We start from the raw sequence: 12853 nt of genomic DNA on the forward strand, positions 1-12853 counted from the left end.
CTGACCTGTGCTGATGCCCGAGTTGGCGATGACGGTGGCGTCGGCCCACTGGTCGGCGCTCGACACGGAGAAAGAGCGCTGGTGCATGCCCTCCAAGCCGCAGGTGCTGAAGGACACGAGGCTGACGCCGCTCGGCATCTGAGACACAGACGAGCTGCTGGACACCGAACCTGCGGAGGTGACAGGGGGTCAATCACAGGAGGAGAACACCTTTTTACTGCACCTTTCCTCTCCTGAGGTTGGGCTCTGAGCGTCACCTTCCTCCACCTCTGGGCTGGCGGGGGCAGCGGCGATCGGCCACTCTCATCCCCGCCGGCTTAAATCAAAGTGCTGCAGCGCCGGCCCGCATGCCCCGCCCCTCCCCCCACCTCTCATTACAGCTCGTTTGCGGTTCTGCTGGCTGAGCGGAGCTCCGCTCTGATTGCATTAATATTCATGACAGTAATTAGTGAACGGAGCACGGCTCACTGAATATTCATGCTCTGAGCTCCGGCCCGCTGATGTGATTTAGGTCCTCATGCTTTTGTTTTACGACGCCTCCTTCAGGTGAGGGGACGCGCTCACACAGCTTCAAGGATGAGGCCCTGTTTATGATGGCGCCCCTCTACCACACTTGTGTTACAGATCAACACAAACAAGCAGCGATTCACTTCAGAAACAACAGGAACTTCATTTGAATTATTCTTTACCATTTACTCTCCATTCTTGTCAATGTCTTTTAGGATTGTGCTCATATTTGTAGAGGATTACAGTCCAATCTTTTTATATTAACTAAGTTCTCTCATCCTCCTAAAGTTGTGATATTAATAAAAATCCTAATAAACTTTATTAGTAAAGCACCTTTCAAGATCAAAATCACAAAGTGCTTCACAGTAAAACAAAGAATATAAAAAAGCAATTTCAAAAAGATCTGTTTTTAGGTGCTTTTTAAAAGAAAACACAGAGTCTGCAGATCTGAGGCTGAGAGAGAGGGAGTTCCAGAGGGATGGAGCCACTGCTGCAAAGGCTCTTTCACCTTTAGTTTTTAACCGGGTTCTCTGTACAACCAGCAGACCCTGGTCGCATAATCACAGGGACCTGCTGCAGGTTAGGATGTCTGATGTGGGGTTAAAGGGTCAGCTGTTTTTTTGGGCGGGGTCACTGACCTGGAGCCTGGCCCAGCTGTAGGCCGCTCATCTCCTTGCTCAGGCCGTTGGCATTTGGGCTCGGCCCGGCAGCGGAGGTGGAGATGGCGCGCGGCGGCCTCTTTCCTGGTACTTTCACCGTCGTCCGGAGCAGGTTGATCTCCTTCCCGTGGACGTTCTGCATGTAGTCCTTAAACGAAATAAAATAAATACGTTTAGTTCTTTACGAAGCAGCTTCTTTGTATACCCTTCATATTCCGCTGAACTGAACTAAAATTAAGTGAGTCCTGTTTTTTCTGTTTTATTTCAAACTTTCTCCTTTCAAAGCTTTAAGAAACTGGAGAAAGCCAGGACCCTGTTCAAAAAAAAAAATCAGTGGAAATCAGTGTTTTGTTTGGAGATCTTCTCAATTTGAGTGGCTTATTAGGAAGAAAATTCTCTAAATCTCTTCAACAAACAAAGCAAACAAAGCCAAGATAATCCCTGAAGGAGCTCTAAAGAGAGCAGACACTGGGCTCTGATTGGCTCTGTCTGTTCACCAACACGCCCGAGACAGCGCCGGCCGCTGTCAGAGGCCACCCCCCTCTGCGTTGAGGGCCCTTTGGTTTGGATCAGATGTTTGAATAAAGAGAGAGTTAACAACGAGCTAAAGGAGATTGTTAAATCCACCAGAGAGCTACAGGTGACTTCAGAGGAGCACAGCATCATGGGAGGTCGACCTCCCCTTCTGCACAGAGGAGATGACCCCGCCGGGTTGGATTAGAGCAGCAACACGAGAAACTTCCCTCTGCTGCTTCAATATATCCAAAAGGAAGAGTTTCAAAGGCAGACGCTGAGATAAAAAGCCTTTTGTTTTGTAGTTGGAGTCGTTTGGCCTGGATCCTGCTTGGTCAAAAGTGATGCAACTGGCGCTATAACGTGTATCCGAGTACTCTGATATAATATTTGTGACGTCCAAGACTAATGATCCACAATCTTTATAAATATAATAGAGTGTAGTAAAAATGGCATTAATTCTTATCCAAATACAATAAAAATAATTTTAACGTAAAATGTAATGCAAAAATAATTTTTACAGAGTTTCTGATAAAATTGAGTATGAATATCTGTGATGTCACGGATTGTTAAATTGCGATCTTTGTAAATGTTGTAGGATATAGTAAATAGGGCTGTTGCGAGACTCTGAAATACTAAAGATTTCCACGATCTGCTCTACAGAAAATTGAGGATGAATATTTCTCGTGCCCAAAATCACTGATTTGTAATTTTTATAATTATAGTAGAGAATAGTAACTGCAAGAAGTAGTCGAGTACAGATAAATCAAGTCAAAATATTGGTTCCGTCCAGTATTAAAAATTTGCAATCTTCATAAATATAGTAGAAAATAGTAAACTGGCCTTTCACGGCTGTCCACATACTTGATATATGCGACATGTTCCAGAAAAGCAGAATACAAATATTTCCGACGTCTGAGATTGCTGATTTGCGAACTTTATTAAAATAGTAAAGGATAGTAAATAGTGCTGTAACGAGTCTCCAAAGACGTGGATATCCACGATCTGTTTCAGAAAATCCAGTACAGATAATTGTGCCGTTCGTGATTGCTGATTCGTGATCTTTATTATAGTACAGTATAGTAAAAATATATTTCTGGCACTGTCGTAATTCTAAAATTGCACAATAATGTTGTTTCATCTATTAACTAAACAAACTGTATGTACTACTGTCACCGGAAGTAAATAAATCTTTAAAAAATTTGGACATTCTTCATTACAGTTTATATTTGTACACTTGTATATACTGATTATTTATTATATATTATTATTATTATACATCGTTCTTCCTTGCTATTCTTGCACTGAAATGGTGATGGTTCAATGTTATTGTACAATTGACAATGACAATAAAGCAAATCTAATCTAATCTAATCTAATCTAATCTAAATTCTGAAATTCTGTCCTGTAATTGTACTCAGCAAAACTTTGAAGATGGAAAAACTGTGGAGAACATTTCCAGGATTTGTTGTTGAATGATCCAAAAACAACAGCGATGTTTATGTTTGTGTCTGACATTAACCCCGACGTTGACAGAAAAACTTTTGCTATTGTTTCGAGTGACAAATAGCACGTCTGTCTAAATGTCTGTGCTTTTATCTGTTTTGTTGAGTATAAATGATGGTGTTAAAAGACATCCAGTAAAAAGACACACATATACGGTAGTAACCATTCTAGCATTGAATCATAACAATACTTTTTTGATCGATTCGTGGATTAAATTGGATCACCACCTAGACAATGATTCACAGCCTTAATTGCAATACGGAAGTTGCAAGGTTGCAGTGATGCTCCAAAAGCAATGCAAGTAAAAGGACAAAATGTTCTTCAAAGAAACCTAGAATCAGATCAAAAACTCACTTTGGTTAAGGAACACATGCATCTTTTTGAATGATGCTTGTGTGTTCATAACCCAGGAGATCTGCTTTTCAACCCAGGTCGGAAACTCTAAACAACAACGACCAGCTAGCTCTAATCCAGGCTCAGACAAAGCCCCAGTTTTGCTTGATAGAAGCTAAAATGAGCTTCCTGTTCAACAAATTTGCTGACGAACCCGTCCTTAAAGGATTAGAACCTGCAGGAACAATGACAGGCCTTGCTGTTTAAAGCTTCGCAGAAACACCACAAACTACTTCAGAGAGAACATGAAAGATGAAAGTGTTGATATGAATTCATCTCCACTATTCCGTTGGTCTCCTGGCGACAGGATCAGACTGGCATCCAACAGAAACGTAAACACTTCGAGATGATCTGCGACCGATGAAAACCCTGTATCATTTCTGGAAACACACTCGCTTTGAAATCACAAAGCTGCACAGGAGTCGCACAAAACACAACACAACACACACACTCGCAGTCTGCCAGCGTGGCCGCCTCCTCCTGGCAGCTCGCCTGACAAAAGGCCAATTCAAAGCCAAGTGCTCTCGACGGCGTCTTAACAAGCCACTGGAGAGCCCTCGAGCCAGGGGCCCGCTGGGTAAATGCTGCGCGCACACGCTCACAGGCACACAGACACACACTCTCCTTCAACAGATTGACCACAGTAATTGAGTCTCCATTTGCATCTGAGAGCTTTCATCATCAGCCCGACCGTCCGTGCCGAGCAGAAGCGTACAGGACGGATGTATTGACCAAACACGCTGACAGAAGGTGGTGAGGTCTGTGTGTGTGTGTGTGTGTGTGTGTTTGTCAGACAGAAAAACATCCGCACCGCCTGAGTGTGTTAAAAAGCGTTTCAGTATAAATGGAGGCATAAACAGTGATCGCGGAGTGAAAAATGCAACAAGGACAGAGCTCCGATTCTGCTGACATGCAGGGTAACATGAATCCATAAAGAGAGCGCTGCTCCGAGACCAGATCGATGCGCCACGACACGCCAGCGAATGAAGGACGAGAAGAAGAAAACATTTGAAAAAAGCAGCAGTTGAAGTGAAGCTCAGAAACCCGTAAAACAGCAAACACCGATCAGTTTAGCAGACATTTAATACCAGTAAAAAGTCAAACTAACAATTGTAGGATCAGCCTTAAACCAGGTAGGAACCAGCCTAATACCATTCCAATGTTAGTCAAAACACACTTAATAAAAGCTGTACAGTGATCCCTCGCTATAACGTGGTTTACTTTTCACGGTTTTGCATCGTGCATTGTGTTCTGCATTCTGATTGGCTAAAGAGTCACTCGGCTTCTTCTCTACCTGTGCGTCAATAACGTTGCAGTTTAATATGTACACATAAGTAAATCAGCTTGCCAAATTTACAACACGTACGTGCAAATTCTCTTGCAATTTTGAGTTTCTCTAAAACCCATAGAAAAAGAGTGACAACAACTGCCTATCACTGTGTTCTTCTCCCGAACAAACACAGCTGCACCGCGGGCTTCAAAAGAAGAAAACGCTGCAGAGCGGAGTCAGGATGCAGCGGCTCAGTCTGAAGAGCAGTGAAATACACCTGAGTCACTATTTGTCCGACTGTACTTTGTATTTTATTCATAATCATTTTAAATTTTCTCCCGTTTAATCCAAAACTCGGGTCGCGGTGGGCGGGGCTAATCTCCGCGATTTGAAGCCTTCTGTTCACATTGATGATTAAAATTATTATTTGACAGTACAGAACAGTTATTTGTTGAAAAAAAGTTTCTAAAGTACTTTTATTTGTGAAATAAATGCTTGAGCCTTTAAAATGGTTTTTTTCTTTCTTTTCAATGTATAATAGAGGATTTAATTGTATGATAATTGTAAAAAAAAAAAATTAGAGGTTTCTACTTCACGGATTTTGCCTATCACGGGTTCTTTTTGGAACGTAACCCCCGCGAAAAACAAGGGTTTACTGTACCTAAAAATTTGAGGTGTACAGTGTTTCCGCGCTATATTGTAGTTCCTCTTTCAAGGTGTCGCTGTTTCGTGGATTTTTTTCAGTGCAATTTTACATGTTCTTTCTTTTTTTACAGTGTACTGTGTTCTGTGTTCTGTCTCCCGATTGGCTGTAGACCTTGGCAATCCTTTGTCATGGATTTTCTTTTTGGTGAACCAGCACTAATTTAATTAAATTCTAACTTAGGGTTATTTCAGCTTTTCAATGTTGGAAAACCTCCCAAAAGATACTGGATTATGTTTAAATGGCCGTTACAAAAAGAAAAAATCTGACAACTCAAGAAATCCGCTAATAATCAGATATTTTATGTGCCTGTAAATGAGGGGACAGTAACACCAGTCAAAATGTTATTTTGGTGAAATAATTATGTCCGTCTAACCCACATATGTCAAACTCAAGGCCCGGGGGCCAAATGTGGCCCTCCATGTCATTTTATGTGGCCCCCGAGAGCATAAAAGTTTTTGATTTCTTAAAATAAAAATTGGTGTGTATTTATTCATATCTAAGGGGAATCTGCCTTGAAATATTGGATTGGTCAACTATACATTAGGACTTAAACACTGTCCATATAACTAACCTGACAGAATCTAATTTAAAAGGATTTATGCTAGAGTAACAAGCAAACATATGTTTTCCATGCAACTGTAATTGTCACTTTCAAAAGTTATAATAAATAAATAAATTAGTTGTTTAACATTAAGGAGTAGTTACATGTATGTTTCATTACATTTAGTAACATATATAAGATATATCCGGCCCTTTGAGGACAGCCGCTATACTGATGTGGCCCTCGGTGGAAATGAGTTTGACACCCCTGGTCTAACCCAATGACCATATATGGGAACTGGACCGAGTGAGTGTGAGGTCACCCATAGAAAAAGGTTAACTTCCGACTCCAACCAATCAGTCGCCATTTTATTTAGGATATGTACGCCGGCATGTCGGAGCCAGGCAATATCAGTAAGCAATTATTGGTCCAAGTTAGTCTGAGTCTACGTTTCTATGGCAACCACTCTGGACTGGAAATCCACACCCCTACCACTTGAAAGCGGTCTTCGCCTTGAGACCACATTAAGGCTTCTGACTGGTCAGTTTATAACTTTAATAACTTGCATTAAAAAAAGATATATGAAAAAAATATCAAGAACATGTTAAAAAAGGTATCAGAGCAAAATTGGTTATTCTGACTAATACAATGACTGCGTAATAGCTGCTCATTTCTCTATTAACGTTTTGGTTTCTTGGAACCAGCAGGTACTTCTTGTTGGGAACACCGGGGGGAGAAGTCACTCAGTCCAGTTCTCACGTACAGTCAACTGTCTTAGCACAGAGATAATACATCTAGCATAAATATAATATCAGGTTATCAAAACCCCCAAATAAATCCAGAGTTTTAGCAAACCATGGGATTTAATCCCAGTCCAAAACACTCCAAAAGCCCCAAACTGATTTGCCAGAGACCAAAAATAAAAGTTTGAGAAAAGGATTTTTTTCTTAAATTCTAAAAAGAAAAAAGGTTTTGTGTAAAATATTGGAGTAAAAAACTAAGCGTTGGACCTTTTGAAAACAGGCTATATGACCAAAAAAACGTGTTTTCCTTCAGTCAGTCATCAGCTGCCAGGCTTCTAGCTCTCTTCATGTTCTCAGTCACCGTGATGATTAAATGGCTTCAAGTCCTGCAGAAACATCCCTTGTTTGTTCTTCAGGATGCTCTCAGACTCTCCAGGATGACAGGCGGTTCATTCCTCGCAGCTTTTTTTGGCTCCGTCTTCTCCTCTATAGACGAGACTTTTCGTGCCAATTAGGTGGCATCCATTGCCATCCACTTAATTAGCGGCATTAATGTGATTTCTTTGCACATAGTCGGGCAATTAGCGGCACTGATTGAGTTTCATTCGATTAGCCTCTGCAAACATGCTAATTGACGGCAAAGTGCAGATGCAAGGCGCTCAGGAAAACCTGGCATTTCTGCGCTGCAGGGGCTTTGAGTGTGTGTCTGTTTGTTCACCAGTGTGTGTTGATGTGTTAACTGATGAGTTTAAACACTAATTTACTGCATCAGCTCCTCTAATCGCTGATGGACGCTCGCAGTGTGCTCAAGTGTGGCAAGAAACTCCATGGGGAGTCAAACCTTCAACCCGCAGCTGCAAGTGGTGCCTTGCTCAAACACCCTCTGATCTACCACCTTGAAAAATATAGTTTGTGTAGTTTTTGGTGTCAGTTTTCTTTGTACTTTAATGTTTAACTGGACTCCTGATGGAAAAACTAAAAATTCAAATGTTCAAGTCTTCAAGTTGCTTTTTTCCAGCTGTTTTGACGAGAAAATATAGCAAAGTCAGACCTTCTAATTGTGAGGTGACAGTGTTATCCACTAAGCCACCATAACAACAAAAACATACATAAAGTAAAAAAAAGTCCTTTTCAAAACAATTAAAAAAACTATAAATAAAGAATCCTTTTAAAATTATGAGTAATAAAACATTTCAATTTCCCTAAATCAAGCAAGTCCATTTCCTAAAACAAAAGCAGGCATCTTCATAAAGAAGACTATATATTATTTTTTTTATTATTTATTCGTTTTTTCTTTTATTAGAGATATTGCTTAAAATAAGATATTTTCATGATCATATGGCTCAGCAAGATCTTCAAGATTTATTGTCCTAAAAAAAGTTGTTCCATCTTACTGAAAGTTACTGCACTGAGATTTTTAAACGAGAAAATTACCAAGTAATCGAGATTTTGTGTTTTTTGCAGTGCAATTAGACTCCTAAATGCACTGCAACCCGTTACTCTTTCAATTTCCTTATCAGATATAAAACTAGGCAAATAACATTGAGGTCTAAAACCCAAATCTGTACAAAAATTCTAAAAGCTTCATTCAAGAGAAACATTTCATCCGAGATTGTTTATCTTTTGTTTAAAGATGAGACCCAACAGAACGGGCAAAAAATTTAATTCCAAACATTAAAGTACGACACTGTAAAACCAAAAACAACAAAATCCAAAAAGAAAAGAAAAGAGCGGTAGGGAGGTCGACCCATGATCGTAAGATTGCAGGTTCGATTCCTGCCTTGCATACCCATGTGTCGAAGTGTCCTTGGGCAAGACACTGAACCCCACCTTGCCTCTGGTGGGAGGTTGGCGCCAGTGTTCGGCAGCAGGGCCTGTGACTGTAAAGCGCTTTGGGCCTTGTAGGTAGAAATAAAGCGCTATATAAGTATAAGTATATGCCATTTACCAAACTCAAGTCAAGAAGCAGATTCAAAACCACTTGATGCTCTAAGAACACAGTCATTTATAGTCATAGTTAACAGACGAATGAAAATTCAAAACCAGTTTAAAGGATAGAATAAAATACAAGTCTCAGTTAAACTATCAGCAGTCTCAATCACATGTCAAAACAGTCAAACGTTGAGTTTTTCAGCAGCTTCTGTAGGATGTTGAACAGTTTCTTCTCCAGAAACGATGAAGGAACTGACTTGAAGATGTTTCAGGACAGATTCTTCAAGTTCTACCATTTCCAAACACAGGAAACACAGCAACTTTCCGGAAAATGTGCCGTCCACTAGGGCTGCACGATATGATGAAAACTCGTGATTTGTGATATTAGTGATCAATGTTGCGATGACGATATAACTTACGATTTACGACTTACGATAAACAAATAGCAAAACAACCAAAAACATAATTTCTATTTTGCTGCAAATAAGTGTCAATTACACCTGAATTTCCCAAGTTGGGATCGATCAAGTATCTTTATCTTATCATAACTTAAACTATACTCCAAATGACCCTAGTCTACATAGGAGGGATCATCTAACAGAAAAGGGCTCCATCCGATTGGTCAACAATGTGAAGGGCTCCATCCTATTGGTCAAATGCATTAAGGGATTCATTTGATTCCTTAACTACTTAAAGCTGCCATAAGATTATTTTAGCACATTTTATTTATTTATTTGATATCGGGACACCAATAAATATGCGATTTATTGTGCAGGCCTATGACCAAATGAGCTGAAAACTGAAAAGAAGTGCAAAAAACACAATAAACAGTGTTTTTGCTGTATATTTTAAACCTTTCATAAGTAGTTCTTTGAACTCAATTCAACCAAGCTCAGCTACAGAATCCATTGGAATTACACTTATTGGGCAACTTTAGTTCATAAAGCGAGTTATTTCATGTTGCCAGTGACAGCTTCGGTGTTAAAGAGTTAAGCCAGTGCCAAAACCCTTTTGTTTGGATAAAACCAATAAAAGAATCAAAATTCTCAACAACAGAAATAAAGACCGAGTATTTTACGCATTCAAACCCACAGTGCTGTATAACCTTACACACACACACACACACACACACTGTGTGTGTGTGTGTGTGTGTGTGTGTAAGGTTATACAGCATGAGGGGCAGGAGACTTTAACCAAAAGGACAGGAAGCTGGAGCAATTACAGGAGACATTACAGCTGAAATTCACATCGTGAGTGTCGACGTGAGCAAACAGATGACAAGTCCTAATTAATATACAAGCCATCAACAGTCTGTGTCGGCGTGTCGGTGTGTACATGTGGATGCGTGCACTCACGCAGCAGATAGATGGAGGTCAGCGCAGGCGGACTGCAGTCTAACAAAGCGTTGGAGTCTGCAATGACTGTGTGCGTTTGTGCGTCTTACATGCAGGCTGGGGTGGTAGGTGAGAACTCCGTTGTCGCACAGCGTCACGTACTTCTTCTTCCACTCCTTGTTCAGGGATTTTCCGCTTCTCTTCAGCAGCATGCCCTGCAGGAAACAACAACAGCAACCTTAAGGCTGTGCGTGTCTTCTTTTCATCAGTAGCCTCAGCGGATCAAAAATCTGCACACAAATACTTTGTGTTCTGGTCCTTCGTCTAGGGGAAAAGAGGACAATTGGAGAGAGAATTGGTCAGGGGGATTGTTGGGAAGTTTCAAAGAGATTTCTAGCAAACTACTGTTATTGGGAAGCTGTAGTGTAGAGGTCGACTTTGGATCGGAAGATCGCAGGTTTGGTTCCTGCCTTGCCTTCCTGTGTGCCAAAATGTCTGTGATCCTAGTGGTAACACGTTGGCACCATTAACCATTACTAAAGCTACATACACAAATACAACTGCCATTGCGGGATGGGGAGGCATCTGCAGAATCTCCTTTTGGAAAATCAGGAAGCATGGTCATGAATGTAGACGGCATTCATGACCATGGGGTCAGTCAGGCGGTGATGACGCTATAACGAAAAATCGGGCAGTAACAGGGCGGTAGCAGATGCTCTGTGTAAATGTCCCCGGACGGCATATCAAGTGTCACCGGCCACCAGCTGCCCCGTAGACTGGCGGTATATAAAAGTACAACACACATCTTAATTTTTAGACAACATGCCTCCCAAGAAACCTAGCAAGGGCAAAGCCCCACCAGCCAAAACGAAGGTCCAACCAGTCCAACCACAGCAGGATTTGTATGCAGGACCCACAGTGGCCGGGATTGTAAAATAGACGTTTGGTCTACATCACTCATTGAGTGCCTGCGCTGTATGATGTCTAACAATCGGACGGTGCCAATGGGACGGCAGCAAGGGAGCAGAGGGGTGGCTGGAGGGTTGCTGCCAGGATTTTGGGGATCTTAGAGACTCTCCTTTCAGTAAAATATCGCGCTGCTACCTTCCTTCCATCCCGGTTGCCACTGGACTGCCATCGCTCAACCTCCAAATTGAGACAAGGAGGTCACTGACCAGTGTCAAAGAGTCGTCCGGTCACCGTTTACTTTGAACGTTTTCTTAAACCCTCTGTGGTCACCATGCAGCATGTAAAGATGTGACTGCTGCCTCCCAATTAACAAATGCTGTCACACAGACACCTGCCGAATTTGCTGAAAAATGTGCATTTAGGTTGCCGCGCTGTGGCTTTTTGTAATACGTGACCTATGCGACACAGTTGGTTGGCGCCAACTGTTCACAGAGTACTATTCAAGTATCATTTTTGGGGTTCAATTAGTGTGTAATATAGTACTATGGCAGTAAAAAGGACCATTATCAAAAATTACAACCTAAACATCAGATCCACAGTTGTTTACAAGTCTAGCATGATGGTCACACATCTACATCCGTGTCTCTGCTCCACACAGTGACTCACGATTTGTTATAATTGTGCAACTTCTGGACTCTGGAGTTAAATGACTATCAGAGTCTGTGGAGTGAAGATAATGAGCTAACAGCCAGAAAACACAGGAAGCTGCGCCCGCCTTCACCCAGAACAACATTTTAGCGTGCGCGTTTAAACGGCGGCTGAGACGGGACGATGGGAGGAAATCAGCACTTCTTTAATTGTCTAAGTCTTTATTTCTCTCTCCTACGCACATCAGCCGCGGCTCAGTGACTGCTTAGGACGCACGCCGCCCACACTTCTTCTGAGCTGCATTCATTAGGCGATAGGGAGAGTGCGGGAAGGTCAAACAGAAGGCGAGAGAGAGTGACGGAGAGAGGGAGAAAAGCAGAGGGGGGAGCAGATAAAACCGTCCACTGATTAGCAATTACAGGCGTGCTGCCACGCGTGTCACTTCACCGCAGCTCGGCAACATTAACACTCCGACACAGAGTATTAATAGAGTCCAGCCGTGAAGGGGGGGGGGGGGGGGGGGGGGGGGGGGGGTGAGGAGTGGGAGGGGGGCAGGGGGGGGATGGACAGTCTGGCTGATGGACAGAAGCTTGCTCTCCGCCACCCCGACCGCTCAGCTTTCATTAAGACGGTGGGTGGTGGTGGGACAGAGCGGCAGGCCTGGGGTGACCCCCGGCGCAGGCAGAGTCACCGTAATTAGCTGTGACATAACGCCACGGAGAAACGCTTCAGAGTGACGAAGAGACAAGACGAATGCAGGCGGCGGAGGGAAATGGACGAGATGGTGAGATGTGACAGAAATGAGACTAATTCATTACAGGAGGGCTGTGGTATCTTCAGCCAAAGTGTCGCCGGTGACGGTTGGTGACTTTAGAAGCTAAAGAAGGATGAGTACGGAGCGACAGCTCAGACAATAAAGAGCTTACCCTTGGTAAAAGATAAGCTTTCAATTTCATGTAACCAATGCAAACAAAACCAAAAATACACCTCGACCTACTCAGTGATCAACAGCAGAACCCAATACGTCCCAGCAATGGTAACGTTTCAAAAGATGCTGAAGCTTCCTACAATTTTACCAGATTTGAAACCATTCCTCTTATTTTACTGACAATCAATGAGCCACATGCACAAAAGTGTCAAGCAGACTGAAAAGAAAACCCTACAAGCCTAACAATCCCAATGTTTTAACGCC

The 12853-nt window shown here is 42.2% G+C and overlaps 1 protein-coding gene across 4 annotated transcripts in view; it reads right to left on the reverse strand.

Annotated features, from left to right (window-relative positions):
* Positions 1-12853, reverse strand: part of agap1 (ArfGAP with GTPase domain, ankyrin repeat and PH domain 1) — a 131288-nt gene that overhangs the window by 40436 nt on the left and 77999 nt on the right. For all 4 annotated transcript variants that reach the window (XM_023964321.2, XM_023964318.2, XM_011482937.4 and 1 more), the window contains 3 exons: positions 10215-10319; positions 1146-1314; positions 6-170 (listed from right to left, as the gene is read on the reverse strand). In XM_023964321.2, the coding sequence (XP_023820089.1) occupies positions 6-170; positions 1146-1314; positions 10215-10319 (439 nt within the window). The remainder of the gene's footprint in view (positions 1-5; positions 171-1145; positions 1315-10214; positions 10320-12853) is intronic.

This window comes from Oryzias latipes, chromosome 2, assembly GCF_053564925.1.
Source record: "Oryzias latipes strain Hd-rR chromosome 2, Olatipes_Hd-rR_3.1".
In the NCBI taxonomy this organism is placed as follows: Eukaryota; Metazoa; Chordata; class Actinopteri; order Beloniformes; family Adrianichthyidae; genus Oryzias; species Oryzias latipes.